The 18,853-nt window shown below is 42.1% G+C and overlaps 1 protein-coding gene across 3 annotated transcripts in view; it reads left to right on the plus strand.

Moving 5' to 3' along the window:
• MME (membrane metalloendopeptidase) overlaps window positions 1–18,853 on the plus strand; it is a 96,412-nt gene continuing 77,559 nt past the window's right edge. The window contains exons 1-3 of one of the 3 annotated variants that reach the window (XM_008142213.3): window positions 1–253; window positions 4,810–4,979; window positions 5,720–5,755. In XM_008142213.3, the coding sequence (XP_008140435.1) occupies window positions 4,820–4,979; window positions 5,720–5,755 (196 nt within the window). In that variant the 5' untranslated portion in view covers window positions 1–253; window positions 4,810–4,819. Of the gene's footprint in view, window positions 254–837; window positions 952–1,761; window positions 1,781–4,809; window positions 4,980–5,719; window positions 5,756–18,853 lie in introns of those variants that run through there. The other 2 variants (XM_028146482.2, XM_054713660.1) reach the window with 2 other exon arrangements.

Genomic DNA, 18,853 nt, shown 5'->3' on the forward strand with positions numbered 1-18,853 from the left:
CACACACACACACACACACACACACACGGCCTCCACGCATGATGTGACAGAATTGGGGAGACCTAGCGGAAACCTTCAGGTCACCCAGGGAACTGCTCCTCTCGCTGGTCCTGCAGCGGCGAGGCGGGGAGGGGGGGGGGGGTGAGAGCCCCGAGACGCGCGGGGCGCGGAGATGAGCAAGTGGCGAAGCTTGACCCAGCGCAGGCGGGAGCAGCCGCCCAACTCCCAGCGCGGGATCTGCTGAGAGGCCACGGTGAGTCTCTCCGGGTGCGGGTCCGAGGGATGCGCGGGGACCCCGTCGCCCCGGGCCCGGGCCGAGGCGGGCCCGTAAGCTCCCCGGAGTCCGGCCTCGGCTCGGCGCCGCCGCCCGCCGCCCGCCGCCCGCCGCCCCGCGCCGCTAGTGGCGCGCCCGGGTGGACGCGCGGACTGACCGGCGCTCGGCAGGGCTCCCGGCCCCTGCGCGCTCATTGGTCGGGATGTGTCTGCTCAGCAGCCTGCAACTTCTCCCGAATCCCACGGGTGAGTCCCGGGAGAGCGAGCCGGCACCTGGGAGAAGGGTCCGAAGGGCGCGAGAGCCCGGGGGTGGTGGGAGCCGTGGGACGGGCGCGGGGAGGGCTGAGCCGGCCGCGGGGAGCCGCTGCCCTCGAGGCGCGCGGAGCAGGGTCCGCGGCTCGAGTCCAGCGCGATCCCAGTGCCCCGGACCCCGCGGTGGTGGACGAGGGAGGCGTGCCCGGGAGGGAGCCGCACTGGGACCTGAAGAGGGAGGGAGAGGGGCCGAGAGGTGACCTGGAGGAGGGCTCTGAAGTGCAGTTAGGTCGACTCTTGAGGATCATCTCAGAGATGCCTGCAGCCGCTGCCAGGGGGAGTTAGGAGCGGTTACCGAGATTTGGGGGCTGGGAATTTGCCATTCCGCTGTGCACAGATTTCTTTTTTTTTTTTTTTTAAAGCAAGGTTTGTTTTCATTTTGATTTCTGTCGGCTCTTCTCCTCATTTGCAACTCACTTTTCTATTTTTACTTTTCCTGACCTGAAGAGCTTTTCATTTTCTCGCCTCTTCACCTTGCTTTAGAATCATAGTTTCGTATTATGTAATTTATGCGATGAGGGTACTTCATCACACTAGGGGTAGTTGGCTGGGGTGGGGGTGGGGGTGGGGGTGGCGGGGGGGACAGTTCTTTTGTAAATGAAAGTTTCCTTACTCAACCCATCTCTGTCTATTTGTATTACTTGAAAATAAGGGTGATTGCAATCGAACATTCCTCTCTAGCCACTTGGTCTGTTCCTTCCCGCCTCTGATGCAAATGGTAATTGTGTTAAACTGGAAAGTAGTACCTGGCCTACAGTGTCAGTATTTGGGAACTCCTCCACCCGCAAGTCAGCTACGAGGGCCTGTACCTTCTTCACTCTGTTGCGTGATTGCTGGGTCCCAGCCCGGACCGTGTTGTCTTGGGCTCCACGCAGTGACTTGCGTGGTTCGGCTATGGGAGTAATGTGGTTGGGACTTTATATCCAGAACTCCATAGTCTGGGGCCGGGCGAACACTTACAAATGAATGTCCGAGAAAAACGAGGCGATGATTTCTGTTGAGTACCTGCCTCCTTGGCTTCTGAAGCTACCACCTAAATCTGGAACCTGTTTCTCCGGCTTCCCGTGCCTCAGTTTCCATAATACAAACTGTAATTGCAGAGTGTACCCTCAGGCCCTTGCTGAAATGTACATGTTGTAATGTGTTGTGAAGATGAAGATTGCTTAGGTTTATAGACTTCCTCTTAGCAAACCAGGTATGCGCTAAGTTTTTGGATTTGATTATGGGATAAAGTGGTGTGTATTCTCCACTGGTATAAGCATTGCTGCTTTATATGGCTTTGAAGTTCAGCTTCTACTTAAGCAAAATAATCATTTATTCTTTGGGTGATGTTGTCAAGCTGGTTTACAGGGTTCTTTAGGGTTAGATTTCTTAAGTTATCTAGTCTCTCCTTCCTGTTTCAACTTTCTAACATCTCCAGTTAAGGTGGAAATATGTTTTGGCATATTTTGCTTTATTTTGGGACTACAAGTATCAACTTTATTCTTTTGTGTAATTGCTCTCCTTTCCGAACTCTCTAATGATGTTGAGTGTGGTTGAGTTGGATACTGGGAGTTGATATCTTTCATCCTGAGGTTCAAGATTCTGACCCCTATTACCTTAAAAGGAGATAGGACTCCACCAGAACTATCTGGAAATGAATGTGAAAGTTAATTAGGATGTTAAATTTGCATCACTTCTGCTTTTGCTCAGTGATGGTAAAAAGTGATACTGAGGAACAAAAACTGAAATTTGCAGAGGGCTTACGGGAAGATGGAGAGTTTGCAGGTGGCACAAAGCTGATATTCTTTTGACATAGGCCAGAGGACTAGCCTTCTTTGGTCACTGCCCGCTACAACAACTTCTGCCGCCTTAGGTGCAGAACCATTAAGATCCCCGGAGTTTCCCTGCAGAAGCCTGGTGGTGCTCAAGAGCACCTTTAACTTAACCCCGTGGCTGCCCTGGCTCTGGGCTCTGAGTTTTACTGGAGAAACTGACGGTTGTTTCAAAGGAAGAACTGAAGACAGAAGTGGGTCCTGGGACACCAGGACTATGTTTCTTTAGATTATCTCCTGAAGTATTAGAGCAGGGGGAGAAATACCCAAGAAAGGGAAATATTTGTGCAAAGTGATTAATATTCAGATGCTCTCTAGGTCAGTCTCCACTCCTTTTGGGAGAACTGGCAAAATTATTTTTTTATTGTTTATCTCTGTGTATGGTGTCCAAGTGTTAAATGTGTTCCCATATTCTCTCCCTTCCCCCCCCAACCCCCCCCCTCCCCCCTATTAAAACTATGAGGACTACGATCAATGCAATTCCATATCATAACCCCAGGGGCTGTGTGAGACTAAGCCAGCATGAGTTGCATAACCATTAAGGAAGACATTTTAACATTCAGGTACATTACATTCCACTTTTATTGAGCAGACATGGTTTTCATGGTCTAATAAAATATTTTTATTTGAAAGTCTGTCCTTGGTTATAGCCTCATGTAAGCATGCTTAAGACTTTGTATTCAGAACTTTAAAGTCCAGTTGTGGTTCACTTATTAATAATTCACCAGAGAGATTAAATTTCTAGTAATTTGCTGGATCTCCCAGGCCACGCTTCAAATGTAGACTCTGTTTCTACTTTATCCTGTGCCTCAATTTTCACAAAACACACCCTTGGGGAACTGTGTGTGTTTAACAGAGATCTTTAACTATAACAGCAATTCTGAGCAGTGGCTTCATCTAGGAACTAAATTATATGCTTAATTTGTATCAGGCTATAAAAAGCTAATCTGTTAGTTTGCAGTGCTCTTTTCTACAGCCCTGCAGTTGGTAGATGGCCCATAGACAATCAATTGGCTTCTAAAAGAACCATAATGGCATTTGATTTTTAGGCTTATATTTCTTAAACCGCCCCCCTCCCCACAAGATTATGCAGTATGATTTAATGTAGCTTTTATTGTAAAATGATAAAATATTATGTCAAACAGTGACCAAATGTGTGTTTTTTTTTTATATAAAGAACATTTACTAGTTATGTAGCCTTAGGCTAATTACCTGATCATTCTGTGCCTCAGTTTCTTAAGGTATAAGATTAGAATATTAATATCTACCGTACAAAGATGAAATGAATTAGTACATGTAAAGCATGAAGAACTGTGACTGACACATGGAAAGTTCTCAATAAATGTCAGCTATTAATAGTAGAAATATTAACTTAAATGCAAGTTAAATAAACATCTTAACCATTGTTGCCCTGACATACAAGGTAGACTTTTTTAAATCTTATTTTTGTTCTTTATTTATTTTTTAAATATATTTTTATTGATTTCAGAGAGGAAGGGAGAGGGAGAGATAGAAACATCAATGATGAGAGAGAATCATTGATCGGCTGCCTCCTATACGCCCTCTACTGGGGGTCAAGCCTGCAACCCGGGTATGTGCCCCTGACTGGAATCGAACATGGGACCCTTCAGTCCGCAGGCCGAAGCTCTATCCACTGAGCCAAACCTGCCAGGGCCATATTTTTGTTATTTAGCTGCACGAAGAGATTATGATTAATATCTTTCATTCGTGGAGGTAAACCACTGACTTTTGGTCCAATAAGTGACCATTTCAGAATGCTGTCTAACCAGTTAATAGATACCCATATCAGCAATACTCATAATTTTGAACTGTAAAGTCAAACGTTGTTATTAAGACTAAAAGTATAAACTATTGCAGGTGTTTATTTCTTTTTGTTTTTTATCTGAACTTCTATTTCTAATTACTGCTTAGTCAAAACCTCAAAACGTTAGTCATTGATTTCCAAGCATACAAAGAAAGCCACTGGAACAAGATATAAAATTCACCTTTGACGTGGTCCAAAGTTCAGAAGGGTGGTTTAAAACTCTCCTTAATGACGGCACAGTAATTATTTGCTTATGAACTGCTGAAGGAATCCTATGTGTAAGTATTTAACTGAGTCTCTTGTCTATTTTTGCTTGGATCTTCTGTGACTATTTCTATTAAAAAAAAAGAACCGAAAGGTGGTGACAGGGACCTATCCAGTTCCTCTGCCTCTGTATTCTTCACTGTCAGAATCAAAATTTTGACTTTGAACCTAAAAGTTGTATTTCTTATTTAAAATAAATTAACCTTTACTTTTATTCAGCCACATTTAGCATTTGGAATATTGTATATATAGTTCCTCTTCTTTTTATCTTTGCATTAATTGGTTCTTGGTATTTAAAGATTATTTTTCAACTTTTTGCAGATTTTAGGTGATGGGCAGATCAGAAAGTCAGATGGATATAACTGATATCAACACCCCGAAGCCAAAGAAGAAACAGCGATGGACCTCCTTGGAGATCAATCTCTCCGTCCTCGTCCTGCTCCTCACCATCATCGCTGTGACCATGATAGCCCTCTATGCAACCTATGACGGTGAGCTGCTCCCACACCTGTTCACACAAATGCAGGGGAGAGTAGACTTTTCATCTCACACTGTTCCCGTCTCCCTGGGTGTTAAGGAGAAAGACTATTAAGTGAAAGATAATGCTATAAAGATTCCGTTACAAAATGCAATATCAATATGTCAAAACAATTAACTGACTAAAGTACAGTGTCTTTTATGTTTGAGTTAAATTATTAATTGCCGAGTATATTTAATGCACTCATGCTTACTTTATGAGGGTTCTAATGTATAATTTTATTTGATTAAAGTATACACAATTTTGTGGTCAGCTTCAATTAGTCAGTATTGTTGTGTCATTGAAATTCTAAAGGGCTTCACAGGAATTTAAGAGGTCTCATTTGAGTCTTAGAAGTGTTTTACAATAAGGATTAGGAACGATTGGTTTTTTTAATGGCAAAACAAAATAAAAAACCTACCATGATTACCGGACTAAAACAACTGATTATTTCAATTTAAAACACCTAGAGCTTAGTGGGTAGAGATGATGTAATAACTACATTTTTATTCATAATGAAAATTTCAAATTTAGGATTTTCCCACTTTATTCCTCTATGTCTTTCGAACTACTAACAATGACATGTAATACTCAGGTTTAGTTCTTGCTTTACAGAATTGACCATTTAATTGGTAGTATTTAGAAGAACAAAAGATAGGGAGGAATTAGAAAATGTAATTACAAATATTTATGTATATACCCTCCTTTTTCTAGATGGTATTTGCAAGACATCAGACTGCATAAAATCAGGTAAGAAGATGGTTTTAAATTTAATAGCTTTATAATTAATGTATAACATTTAAAAATCAAATGCTAATAGATATATCTCTACATTTGCTTTATGATTTTATTCATTTACTTATAGATCAATTATTTATATTAAAAATGTATTTAAATAGTAGATTAATTAACTTGTTTATTCTAAAAAGACCTCAGTCTTTCAGCTCTGGAGTGTATGGTAGAGCAGTAGAAAACTAACTATAGTGCTAGCTTTATGGAATTTGCCATGTAGTTGCAGAAAGAAAATCAGCATGTATAAAATGGTGAGCATGCAAGTCATGTGAGGGGCAAGAACGAAGAAGGGGGTGACATATCATTTAAGCTACATGGAGAAGTTGACATTTGGGAGGGGCCTTGAAGCAGGGTCAGGATTTGGAAGTGGAGATACAGAAGAGGGAGTTCCCAATAAGGAGAAAAAACAGCAGGAGTAAATCATATTGTTGAGAAGCAGTGACAATGTAGACATGAGAGATAAGGGCACATTGCTGAGAGCTTGGAAAATCTATGTTTAGCCTTGATGTTGTGATAACAGAGAAATGGATATTTTCCTGAACAGGTCACTCGGTGAGGCAAATGTTGAAAGGTGATTCTGGGAATGCGAGGCTGGGTGGATTAAGTGAGAAGTAAGAATCCAGGAAGGGCGGGCAGTAGGGGCTGCTGCTGTAATTCAGGTGTGATGGGGAGGTCGGCCTGTGGTGGATGAGACAGCTATGGGACAGCGTGGAGAGAGAATTGGCTGGCTTGATAGAACTGACTTGCTAAATGAAGGATATGAATAATTTGGAAATGATGCCAAGTTTTAAAACCTAAGGGACTCAGGAAAATGGTGTCAGTTCACACAGAAGTAGAGAAGTTAGGAGGTAAGTTTGTTCTAGGGAGAGATGTGATAAATAGGGATTTGCACAAGTTGAGTCTAAGCTGGGGTAACATCCAAGTAGGAGAGACAGCAGGAAGGTAGAGATGGAGGGTTAGAGAGTCTTTCATGGGATGGATTAGGATGTGTCACCCCAGGGGCAATAACCGAGCCTTAGGAGTATTTGAGTTCCCAAAAGGAGAAGAGAAGAGGTGTAATGGCTGAACTTAAGAGGACATTGGACATCAAATTAGAGTAGAAGGCCCTGGATGGCATGGCTCAGTGGTTAGAGTGTCAGCCTGGGCACCAGCGGGTCTTGAGTTTGATTTCCTGTCAAGGGCACGTACCTGGTTGCAGGTTCGATCCCCTCCCCAGTTGGGGTGCATGTGGGAGGCAACCAACCCTAAATATCAGTGGAAATAAGGCCCGACTAGTGTGGCTCAGTGGTTGAGCATTGACCCATGAACCAAGAGGTCGATTCTCGGTCAGAGCACATGCCCTGGTTGTGGGCTCAGCCCCCCACCATGCAGGAGGCAGCTGATCGATGTTTCTCTCTCATCGATGTGTCTATCTATCCCTCTCCCTTCCTCTCTAAAAAATCAATAATGACATCTTTTTTTAAAAAAAATCAATAGAAAAATATCCTCTCTCCTCTGGTGAGGATTAAAGAAAAACTAGAGTAGAAGGAAAAGAAAAGTCAGAACTTTGAGGAGCTGCAGAAGTCACATGCATTACAGTGTGGTGACAAAAAGAAGAGCATGTTGACAAGGAGAAGACAGGGGTAGCTGGACATAGCACCCTGGATATAAATAAATAAAATATTATTGTCCTTTGACAAGAGATTCTAAACTTCTTTCCAAGAAATAATGTGTTCCAAAGGATTTTTAACCATTTGTTGATGGATATTCTTATCTGGGTTTCTGTTACTCACTGACCTTTGCGAAATAATAATGGAAAACTATCTTGGGGATTAAAGGTGATAGTCTAATATCCCGAATATGTGCTCCTTTGCATTTCTGTATTGCTTTTTGATTATTTGTTTGTTTATTTATTTAGCTCTGGGTCTTAGTGCACTAGCTGTACATACACCTGAGACATGATGTGGGCAGCTTGAGAGAGACCTGACTGGGGTAACAGTCATTTGCTGCCCATGGGCTTTCCTAGAAACAAAACAAGTTCCTTTTTCCCCAGGGAAATGGTTGTACAGGTGCTTTGGCTGGGAGATATCCAGGGTCCCTGTGCCAGAGTTGATATGTGCCCAAGTTGTCAAAGTTACCATTTGTTCTCTCCCCAAATCCTCCCCCTCCTTTCCCTCTACCAGCTGCCCTGTTCTATGCTCACACCATCCGGTTTTGAGAAACTTCCACTTAGGCATTGACCTCTAATTAGCTCCAAGTTTCTCAGTCTTTAATACACCTGACATGTCTCTTAAGTCTCTTTCACACATTCTCTTCTCCATCACACTCTTCTCTCTCTCTCTCTTTCTTTCTTTTTTCTTGCATTTGGTTTTTGAAGAAACTGCATCCTTTGACTAGTAGGTAGACAGAGATCTCTGCAGTTTCCTCTAGTGGTACCTACCCCAATGAGCAATGTGATATTTGAAATCTGGAATCTTAGGTGTGACTTAATGTTTAGGGGTATGTATGGCTTTGGCTTGTTAAATACTGTTTGGCAAGTTTCAACTCATTAAAATGCGTTTAACCTGTATCATTACGTTGTAGCTTAGAAATCATACCAAACGTAAAACGCTTTGTAGAACTGTATCTTGGCAGAGAAATGTACACAATAGAAATAGCTTCAGTGGTAAACAAGGTTGCTCTGTGTGTTTTTTCATTCTGCTCTCTTGGTTCACAATCTGTTAGAATACTTTCATATTCATAGTTATTATTCTTCCTGGCTGAAAAAAAATGAAGTTCAAATTCACCCTTATGGGTAACATTTTCACACCCATGCACACACACACAGTCCTTTGCTGGTTAAGAAGTCTTTTCTGCCATTGATTATACAACTATTGCATTTTGAAGTTGCTGCAAATTAAGAACAGTTGGGGAACTCTTGAACCGAAAGAAAAGTAACCAAGAAAGGGAGAGAATGAGAAGCGTGGAGAAGGATGGAAAAGAAAAGGAAGATGGAAAAAATGTACAAAAACATATAAAGTCCTCTACTAGCAATTCTATAAATTATTTTAAAGGGCAGGGAAAAGTCAAACCAAAGCACAGAAATTCTTGAGAATCGAAAAATTAAGCATTGAAAACGTAAGCCAAGGTGCTTACATTTAAGTGAATGTTGATTCTAAGTTAAATCTTCCTCCCAGTGGAAGGGATACCATCTAAGTATCCTTCTCTCTTTGATCCTGTGAGGTCGAGGGGCCATACTAAGGCAAAAATAAAATATTGCAGAAGGCTGTGGGTCACCTTGAAATCTGTTTGGTGTGAGGTACTTAAATCTGAGCATCTGCGAGTTTAAATATTCATAATATCCACAAAAATGATGTTTATAAAATACACTTGAAATGAACTTGTCTACATATGAAATGCAGCAGTGTGAAAGATTACACCAGACCTAAAATAAAACAAACTACTCAACAAATAACAAGTTAGGGCAGTGCTTAAAACCCTACTATTAAAGTATGAGTCATGTTATTCATCTCTTATTTACCATATAAGATTGTCAAAAACATGGAGTTATAGAGCTTGTATGTGATTTCTCAAACATCTCTGTATAAATCTAAGTCCTGCAATGCTCCCGTTGTGTGGCAACCTTACTGACGCAGAAGATTTCAAGGAGTCACATGCTTTCAATCACGGGTTCTCAGCTTCATCACTGTTGACATTTTAGGCTGGATAAGTCTTTGTTGGGAGGAGGCTGCTGTCCTGTACATTGTATGATGTTCAGCAGTTTCCCTGGATTCTACCCACTAGATGCCCCGTAACCACCCCCCTACCCCAGTTATGACTACCAGAAATGTCTCCAGACACTGCCAAATACTGGTGTCTCCTGAGCAGCATAATCACCTCGGTTTGGACACTGCTGGCTTAAGTGATCTCAAGAGTTCAGCCAGTGCTTTTCCCTTGGTGGTAAGCAGAAAATGCCTCCACAGGTGTCCACTTCCTATCCCTGGATCCTGTGAACATGTTACCTCATATGGCAAAGGGCACTTTGCAGACGCGTCTGAGTTAAAGGTCTTGAAATTGGGAGGTTATCCAGAATTATCTGGATGGAGTCATGTAGTAACAGGGTTCCTATAAGGGATAAGGGAGCAGGAGAGTCAGAATCAGAGAAAGAGATGTGATAATAGAAGTAGAGGCTTCAGTGACATGGCCACAAGCCAAGGAATATATGTAGCCTCTAGAAGCTAAAAAGGAAAGGAATGGTTCTCCCTAGAGCATCCGGAAAGAATGAAGCCCTGCTGACCCTTTTTAGACTTCTGATCTTCAGAACTATAAGATAATAATACACTTGTGCTGTTTTATGCCACTGATTTTATGGTAATTTGTTATAGCGGTCATAGAGAACTAACAATACTCCTTCCATAGTTCCTTGATTTTAAGACTATCTTGTCCAGCATGTGTTGCTCAGTGGTTGAGCATCGACCCAGGAACCAGAAGGTCACGATTTGATTCCTGGTCAGGGCACATGCCTGGGTTGTGGCTTGATCCCCAGTAGGGGGCGTGCAGGAGGTGGCTGATCAATGATTCTCTCCCACCATTGATGTTTCTATGTCTGCTTTTCCCTGCCTCTGTGGAATCAATTTGTATATGTAAAGACTCTCTTTGAAGAATTAAAACACAGACCCACACACACAGTGTTTTGTTTGTTTGTTTTTTACCAAACTGCTGTTCTATTACTAAAATGAGTTATATAATAAACAGATATAAGGAAGAAATGTTAAATAGATCCATAGAGGACTATAATAATAGAATGCAGGACAATAATCACAGAATAATAGAGCATAATAAAATAAAAAAAGATAATGAAATAAAAGAATCATAGCTAACACTTACTGCTTGTTTATGTGTCTGCTCTATTGTAGGCAGTTAACATGTATTAACACATTTGATCCTCATAATGACCCTGTGAGGCAGGTTCCATTATCCATTCTGTTTGCAGATGAAAAAACTTGGGTTAGGATTCCAGCCCAGGAGGCAGCCTGGCTCTAGAGCCTGTATTCATGACCCCTTCTCCATGATGCCTCAAAGGAGACTAGAATCTGCCAAACCTTGAATACCTTATGCCTGTGCACACAGTAGATGAGAGCAGATTGCTTCCGCTCCTGCTAAGAGATGTAAGATGACTCTCAGAGAGTGGAAATACTTAAATCCAGTCCGAGAAGGAGAATATCTCTTAGACCCAGAAACCAACTACTTTACTGAAAACAGTGGGCAGCTTCATTGGTGATTTTTGTACACGTCAGATAGAACAAGGAATTGAGGGGTCTAAAGAAGCAGATATTAACAGGTCCTAGAATCTCCAGGAAGGAGAAGCCAGGATTCCTGAGCAATACAGTTCGCAAGAGAGAACCAGGCCACCTGTAGAGTTGTGCAGGTTGTATGCCAAGAGACAGGCTCATGGAGCATCAGTACTGGAAAACTCTTGGAATTATTCATTTCCTTTAATCCTCTACTAACCAAGCAAACTTTTGATGAGTACTTTAATTATTATTATTTTTTAAAATATATTTTTATTGATTTTAGGGAGGAAGGGAAAGAGAGAAAAAAAAAAAAAAAAACAATGAGAGGGAATTATTAAGCTGCCTCCTGCGTGCCTCCTACTGGGGATCAAGCCCACAACCCGGGCATGTGCCCTGACTGGGAATTGAACTGTGGCCTCCTAATTCATAGGTTGATGCTCAACCACTGAGCCACACTGGCTGTGCAGTACTTAATTATTAATACAAGGAAAGGAGGCATTATGTTCACCTGAAAGACAGATGCAGCATGATGAATATATTCACATCTGACTTATTATCACTTTTGTGTGGCTTGAGCTATGATCTTTAAAAGTAAAGAAACTTCCAAATAGCTGGTCGTTTCTGCGAGGGCCAGATCCTGGTCATCCCCTAGGCGGAGTATCTTGACACCAACTGGCCTTTTCTCGACAGCAACAGGGAATCTCTGCCTTTCTGTGGGCCATGGTGTCCCCTTGCTTGCCTATTAACACCACAAAAACCTCTGTAAAGAAAACTGGCACAACTAGGTAAGTACTGCAGGGGGGCTCCTGAGGGTTGCCAGAGGAGTTACAGCCTTTCACAGTAGGAGATGGGGTTACTTTATTACACAATTAAGTTTGAAAAAAATCCTCCAGGCAACAAGAAGGCAGCAGGTATCTTAGTGGAAAGGCTGCTGAAGCGCGCGCACCTTTGTTAATTTATATGTGGAATGTGGCAATGTGCTTTGGGCGGCTTCCCTGACACCATCTTCTGACAGTTATGTAGCAATATTTACTTCAAAAATTCTCCAGTTGAAATTAGCATCTGTCAATCAAATTCTTTCCAAGAAAGAGACCCAATTATATGATAAATACACACACGTATGACATATTTTTCTTACCTTCTGGGTACTTTTTAAGCAGTAGTATATCATCATTTTTTAAATTCATGGTCAAGGAATGGAAAAGAGATAAGTTGAATTAAGAGGTTAAAGGGAAAGAAAATTAGCAATGCCTTGTAAGCGCATTTGGAATCCAAAGGTTTGTTTTACAGCTGCAAGAATTACCTGTATTTCGAGGGGAGTGGATATAAACTGGAGTTTACTGGCAGGACCAGAGCTTTATTCAACATTTTAGAGGGAGAGATATGGGAAGGCACCCTTGTAGTTTTGAAGGGCCTTGTTTTGTCCTGCTTACCACCAAATCCAAGGTGCTTTTCAGTAAGCCCTTAATATAATATGGAGCTCAAGTTGATAGCATGTTTTAGATTTTTTAAGAGAAATTGAAAAACAGGGAATTAAAAAGATCAAAAGGGGAAGAAAGTTACACAGTCTTAAAGTTCTAAAAAATTTATTTCTGAGACTATTCAGAAAAGGAGATACAGGGAGCAGGGGCGAGGTAGGGAGAGGGATAAATTTTGATCCTATTTCTGACTGACTGAAAACTGAATAGATTATTTCTGTTCAAAACCCTCTAACCTCGTAACCATTGGAAGGACCATCACAAAGAAGATAGAGAATACCAAGTGTCAGTGAGGATGTGGGGAAAATGGAATCATCATATATACTAGAGGCCCGGTGCATGAAAATTCATGCACTGGAAGGGGGTCCCTCAGCCCAGCCTGCCCCCTCTCACAGTCTGGGAGCCCTCGGGGGTGGGAGGTGACCCAGCGATCAGGAGAAGGCGACACCTCCAACACACCTCTGCTGCTGCCAGTGCCAGCAGCCACAAGCCTTGGCCGGCCCTGGTTACCTGAGCCTCGGGCGGCCCTGGGTGGCTGGGCAGCCACCATCCGAGGCTAGTCAGCCCCTTGGGCGTTGGCTGGGCAACTGCCATCTGAGGCTTGCCTGCGCCTTGGGCTGGCCCTGGGTGGCTGGGGGGCTAGGGCGGGTCCGGCTGCACCGTGCACCTGCCACCTCTCCCCCCGCCGCCCCGCGCCCCTGTGAGGCTGAAAGGACTGGGTCACTCTGGCGGGGCTGAGGGGACTGGGTGCTGCCATCTTGTGGCTATGGGCGCTGCCATCTTTGTGATGGCATGACAGTCAATTTGCATATTCCCTCTTTATTAGATAGGATTGCTGGTGGAATGTAAAATATTTTACTGCCTCCCAGCTCAAAATGTAAAAACCATTTTGGAAAAGGGTTTGACAATTTTTTTAATGAAAATTAAACAGATGCTTTTCATACAACCCAGCAATTCTACTTCTAAGTATTTACCTAAAAAAAAAAAAAAGAAAGAAAACACATGTCCTTACAAGGATGTTATGTCATTGTCCATTACACTATTATTTAAAATACTTAAAACATGGAAAAACTCTGATGTCTGTCAACAGGTGGGTACCAAAATGTGGTACAACTATAAAGAGGAATACTATACAACAATCAAAGGGAATAAACTATGGCACATGCAACAATGTGGATGAACCTCAAAAACATGTTCCGTGAAATAAGCCACACACAGAAGAATGCATATTATGTAATTCTATTTATGTGAAAATTTCCAGAAAAGGCAAAGTTGTAGAGGCTGAAAGCAAAATAGCTGTTGTTTAGGGCTGGGGGTAGAGCATTTATCACTGCAAATGGACACCAGGGAACTTTCTGGGGTGATGGAAGTATCCTAAAATTGGATTATAGTGGTGGTTACACAACTGTATGGTTATATTAAAAATAATTGGGTTAATTTATGGTATGCAAATTATAACTCAATAAGATGGTTAAAAGTAGCTTTCATCCCCTTTTCCATCTCTGATGGCCATTTATAAGTAATCATCTTATTTTCATCTTATGCTTGCTGTTAAATGTTGTCCATTGATTCCCATTTTTTAATTCAAAACGATAGTATATGTATTTTTCAATGTCTGCCAAATCTTTGCTAAGTAACCTAAGCTTCTCAAATTGAGTGAGTATATTAGTGTTCTATGGGTGAAAAATCTACTGAAAGTAGTAAATCAGCTAGCAAGTTAAAATTATTTCAGAATTAGCGATTGGAAGCATTGTTGGCATGCTTTCAGAAGTCGGAGTTGTATGTGGGGTAGTGGGACCCGGTGGGCCATCCATCTCTGAGTCAAAGTCAGACTATGGGGTCTGCCGGAGAACAGCCACCAGGGATAATCCTGCTTCTGGAAAAATGTCTGGTTTTTCATATGGGTTCTGTGAAATGTTTCCCTTTTCACCTTGACTGCTGGTAAGTCAAGAGTCAAATTTGTTTTTAACCCGTAATTATAGGACCTCTTTGTATATGTTTGATTCACTAGCATCACTCCTGTCCTTTTTCTTTCTCGTCTAATGTATATTAGTTACTTTATGTATTCCTGTAAGGCCACTTTGAATGCTTTTAAGAGCAACGTTAAGTTAATAATTAGATGAGTAGAATATAGATAAATTCCAGCAATAGATATGTGCAGGAGAAAGGCTGTTAAATCGTAAACTTTATTTCAAAGAGATGCAAATGTTATGAATAATTAAGGCACAATCTTTTGAAAGATTACTGCTTCTTTTTCCACTAAGCCAACTTAGCATGGGAGAGCTAAGATGTCAGTTTTGGCCACATCCTGTGTTTATTCGTAGGTGATCTTAATTAAGTCGGTTTAGCTTTCTGCATTTCATTTCCCTTATCTACAAAATGGGAATTAAAAGCGTCTCATTTTACAGAGAAACAACAAAGAGTAATGACAGCCCCACTGCATGTTACGCATCCTTCAGGGACCTGCACCATAGATATAATGCACAGGTATATTCCATTTAAAGTGCTCTTTCATGAACATTACAAATGCACTATTTAAAACTATTTAGTGGAGGCATGGATCAGACTGTCTGGCCTCGGGGGGAGGGTAGGGAAGGGTGGGGGTAAAGGGGGAGATCAACCAAAGGACGTGTGTGCAGACATATGAGCCTAACCGGCGGTTAAGGACAACAGGGGGGTGGGGGCATGTGTGGGAAGGGGGGTGGGATGGGAATGGGGGGACGAGGACAAATATGTGATACCTTAATCAATAAAGAAATTTAAAAAAAATAAATAAAAATAAAACTATTTAGTGAGAATAAAAAAAGTCAGTATATTTTTAAAGAGAAAGGTGGCCAAAAAGAGGGAGAGAAGAGAAGAGAGAGTGGTAAAAACTATCATCTCTTATTAACATTTTCCTTGACCTTTGTGCTCGATCTTAGCCCAGGGGCTGACAGTGTAGCCAGTGAATCAGTTAAAATGAGCACAATGAGAAATGGGCACTTGGATCCATGTTTCCTATCAAGCAAGACCTGTCAAAAGGCACACCTGGATTTGGAACACATGCCTGCTCTGTGCATCCTGGAAGACCCTCACTGTTAGCCCTTTCCTGACCATGGATTAACCCTTAAAAATAAGGAAGCCAGAGGCCTGCAGCAAGAGGAGAATAACTAGATCTTTGCTATGCAAAGTGTGGTCCCTGGACCAGCAGCATCAGTATCAGCAAATACAAATTCTCAGGCCTCACGTAAGCTATACTTAGTCTGCGGCTGCAATCTCAGTAAAGCCCCCAGGAGGGTAGTGTGCACAATAAAGTTCGAGAAGTGCTGAAGAGCAGTGATTCTCAATGATGGCTGCTTGTTAGGATAATTTGGGAAGCTTTTCAAAGCATGCCAGACCTTCTCTCCTCTCTGACATACAACGTTCCTATCATTCAGCAGAGTGGTCTTTGTTAGGTGTTAGGAGAAAAAGCAATTGAAGTAAATGAATTGGCATTAAGGTATATAGGAATTACCTGGACATTTGCATTTTCTTAAGAGGGTATATGGTAACTAACTAATTGTTTCAATAGGTGCAATTTCAGACTGTGCTACTTGGGGAAAACTAACTCGGAGTGAGATACTTACTGAGCCTGTTGTTCTGCTAATAATGAAGCAGCTGAACCTGGAATGTCCTCCTGAGGTTGTTCCCAGTATAATGCGGGCATGAATGTGTTCATAGGGACTTCAGAACTATGTCTCTCCTCATCCATTCATTACTTTATTTATTCATATATTCATTAATTTTTTTTTTTAACCAGAAACATTAAGCACCTTCTAAATGTTGAGAACTTTTCTAGAAACTGGGAATTAGATGACGCTCTTGCCCCTCAGGAAAGTGACAGTCTGGTCAGCATAGCAGACCAATAAACAAAATGACCTTATGGTTTCACAAAGTGCTGTGGCAGGGATACACAGCGTGTGCCACCAGCACTCTGAGGAAGGAACACCTGAACTAGATCAGTCATGGGAGTGGGCAGCTAGTGATTGTAATGGAGCCAGAAAAGCATTCTCAACAGGAAACGTCGCCCACTGAGTTCTGAAGGATAGCCAGAGATTGCCAGACCAGAGGACAGCATGTGCATTGGCTGGCTGCAGGATGCAAGCAAAGGCTCTGTGAGTTTAGGACCTGCTAGTGGTTCATGATGGCTGGACTGTAATGTGGGATGCCCCAGGCTAGTAAGAGATGATGCTGGAAAAGTAAAGGGGGGCTAGGTCATATGCTACATGGGTTGTAACTCCTAACATTTATAGAAAATGAATAAATATGTTGCAGGGATCATCTCAGGAATTTTAAGCAGAGGTGTAGCATTCTTAAGCTTACCAGCTGTCCACCTCAGACCTGGTGAAATGGAGGCAAAGATTTAGCCATACTAAGAATAACATTTCTGTGTCCTGGGTGCGGGGTGAGCTCGGCAAGATTGAGGAACTGAAAGAGTAGCTACAGGGCTAAGTCAGAGAGGGTGTGTATGAGTATGTGAGAGGGAGTGAAAAGGGGAAGTGTTGCACATTGGCCCAAGAGAGAAGCAGGAGTTGGGTCTTGTAGTCCTTGTTAAATTGTTTCCACCTTTGACTAATACCAATGGAGTTACAGAAGGAAGGGTTTTAAAGGAAGCATGACTTGACTAGAATTGTAACTAAAAAAGGGCTGCAGGCAGGATATTGGGCTGCTGCCTACTCTGGATGACAGCTCATGGTTACCTGTATTTGAATGGTAACAGAGTGAATAGAATGGGTAGATTTGAGAATATTTAAAAGGCATAATTCTTAAGACATGGTGTTTGCATAAATATCTGAGTTAGTGAGAAAAAAGTGAGTAAAGTATAACTCAAGTTCCTGGCGTGGGGAATTGGGTGATGTGTTGCCATTCACTGAGCCAGGGAACACAGAGGGAGAGCTGTTTGGGTAATGGGCATGAAAAGTTCTTTTGAGACAATGTAGATTTGAGATACTGGTAAGTCTTCCACAAGTCGAAGTTTAGGGAAGTCAGGGTTAGAGATAAGGATTCAGGAGTCATCAGCTTATGGATGGTGTGGTTGAGATTTCCCTGGAAGGAAATGGAGATTTCCAAAAGAGACTCAGAGGAGGAGTCAGGGAAGTAGAAGAAAAATCAGTCAAGTGCTGTAAAATGCAGCTGAGAGGTTGAATAAGATAAGAATTGAAAGCAGAGAGGGAGAAGTGGAAGATGCAGGTGGAAGATGGGACAATGTGTATGTAGATCTTGTTCCTGGGGATGTAAGAGAAGATATATCCAGAGAAAAGATGACAGGACTGCTCTTAGATGGAGGAGGGCATCCTCTTCCTCTATTACCTGGAGGGCATCCTCTTCCTCTATTTTCTGGGGAAAGAGGCAATGATGGTTTGGAGGCAAAACTCTGTTTGAAGGCTGGGAAAGATAGGAAGCCACATGACTCATCATCCCATCCACTTACTCATCTGTGAAGTAAGAGGCGCAATCTGCCCCTGGGAGAGAGAAGGTAGGAGAGTATTGAAGGCTAAAAAGGGGCAGTCTGAGGAGCAGAAGGGAAGGCTAACCATGGCCATGTAGAAAGGCTGTACACAGAATTGATGATCTGTTGGAGTTGAAGGCCACAACCTGAAAATGGCATTAAACCATGCAGTTAGGGGATTTTCCTGCCATCACGAATAATCTTCAACAGATACTTATTGATCACTCTTCTAGTTGCTGCAGATGCAGAAATGAACAACACAATGTCCCTACTTACAAGGAGCTTTCAATGCAAAATGAGACAAACAGTAAACAAATTAATCACTAAATATATAACATACATTATTAAATATCTTAGCCTAGAGTTGGAAGGGAAAAGGAAGGCAGCTTGACAGCTTTGGGGCAGGCAAGGGAATGAAGTACTTAGGTGAGATGATGATTGAAATGATGGCATCACAGGATGTAGGCTAGAAAGTATAAAAAAGGCAAAGGACAAGTAGAGTGGGCACAGGGTGAGAAGTCTCAGTGAAGTTGAAGAGCAGGTGTAGAGGGACAAAGAAATGAAAAAACTTCTAAGGATTATGGATGGTTGGAGTATAGGTTACTCAAGTTGAAGATTTTAAGGGTAGAACTGCTCTGGGTGATAAGATCAGGAATTACCATGGAAAGGCATGTAAGGATGTGAAGTGGCGCTGAAGATCCTGAGAGTTTAGAAAGGTAAGAAATGCTTAATCTAGAGTAGCAGAGACTTTTTTGTCCACATAATCCTGGATGTTAGCTGGGAAGATGAGGGGAGCGAGATATCAGTCTTTACTAAACAGAAATGAATGTCTAGGAAGTTAGTAGATGACAGAGATAAA

This window comes from Eptesicus fuscus, chromosome 3, assembly GCF_027574615.1.
Source record: "Eptesicus fuscus isolate TK198812 chromosome 3, DD_ASM_mEF_20220401, whole genome shotgun sequence".
NCBI lineage: Eukaryota > Metazoa > Chordata > Mammalia > Chiroptera > Vespertilionidae > Eptesicus > Eptesicus fuscus.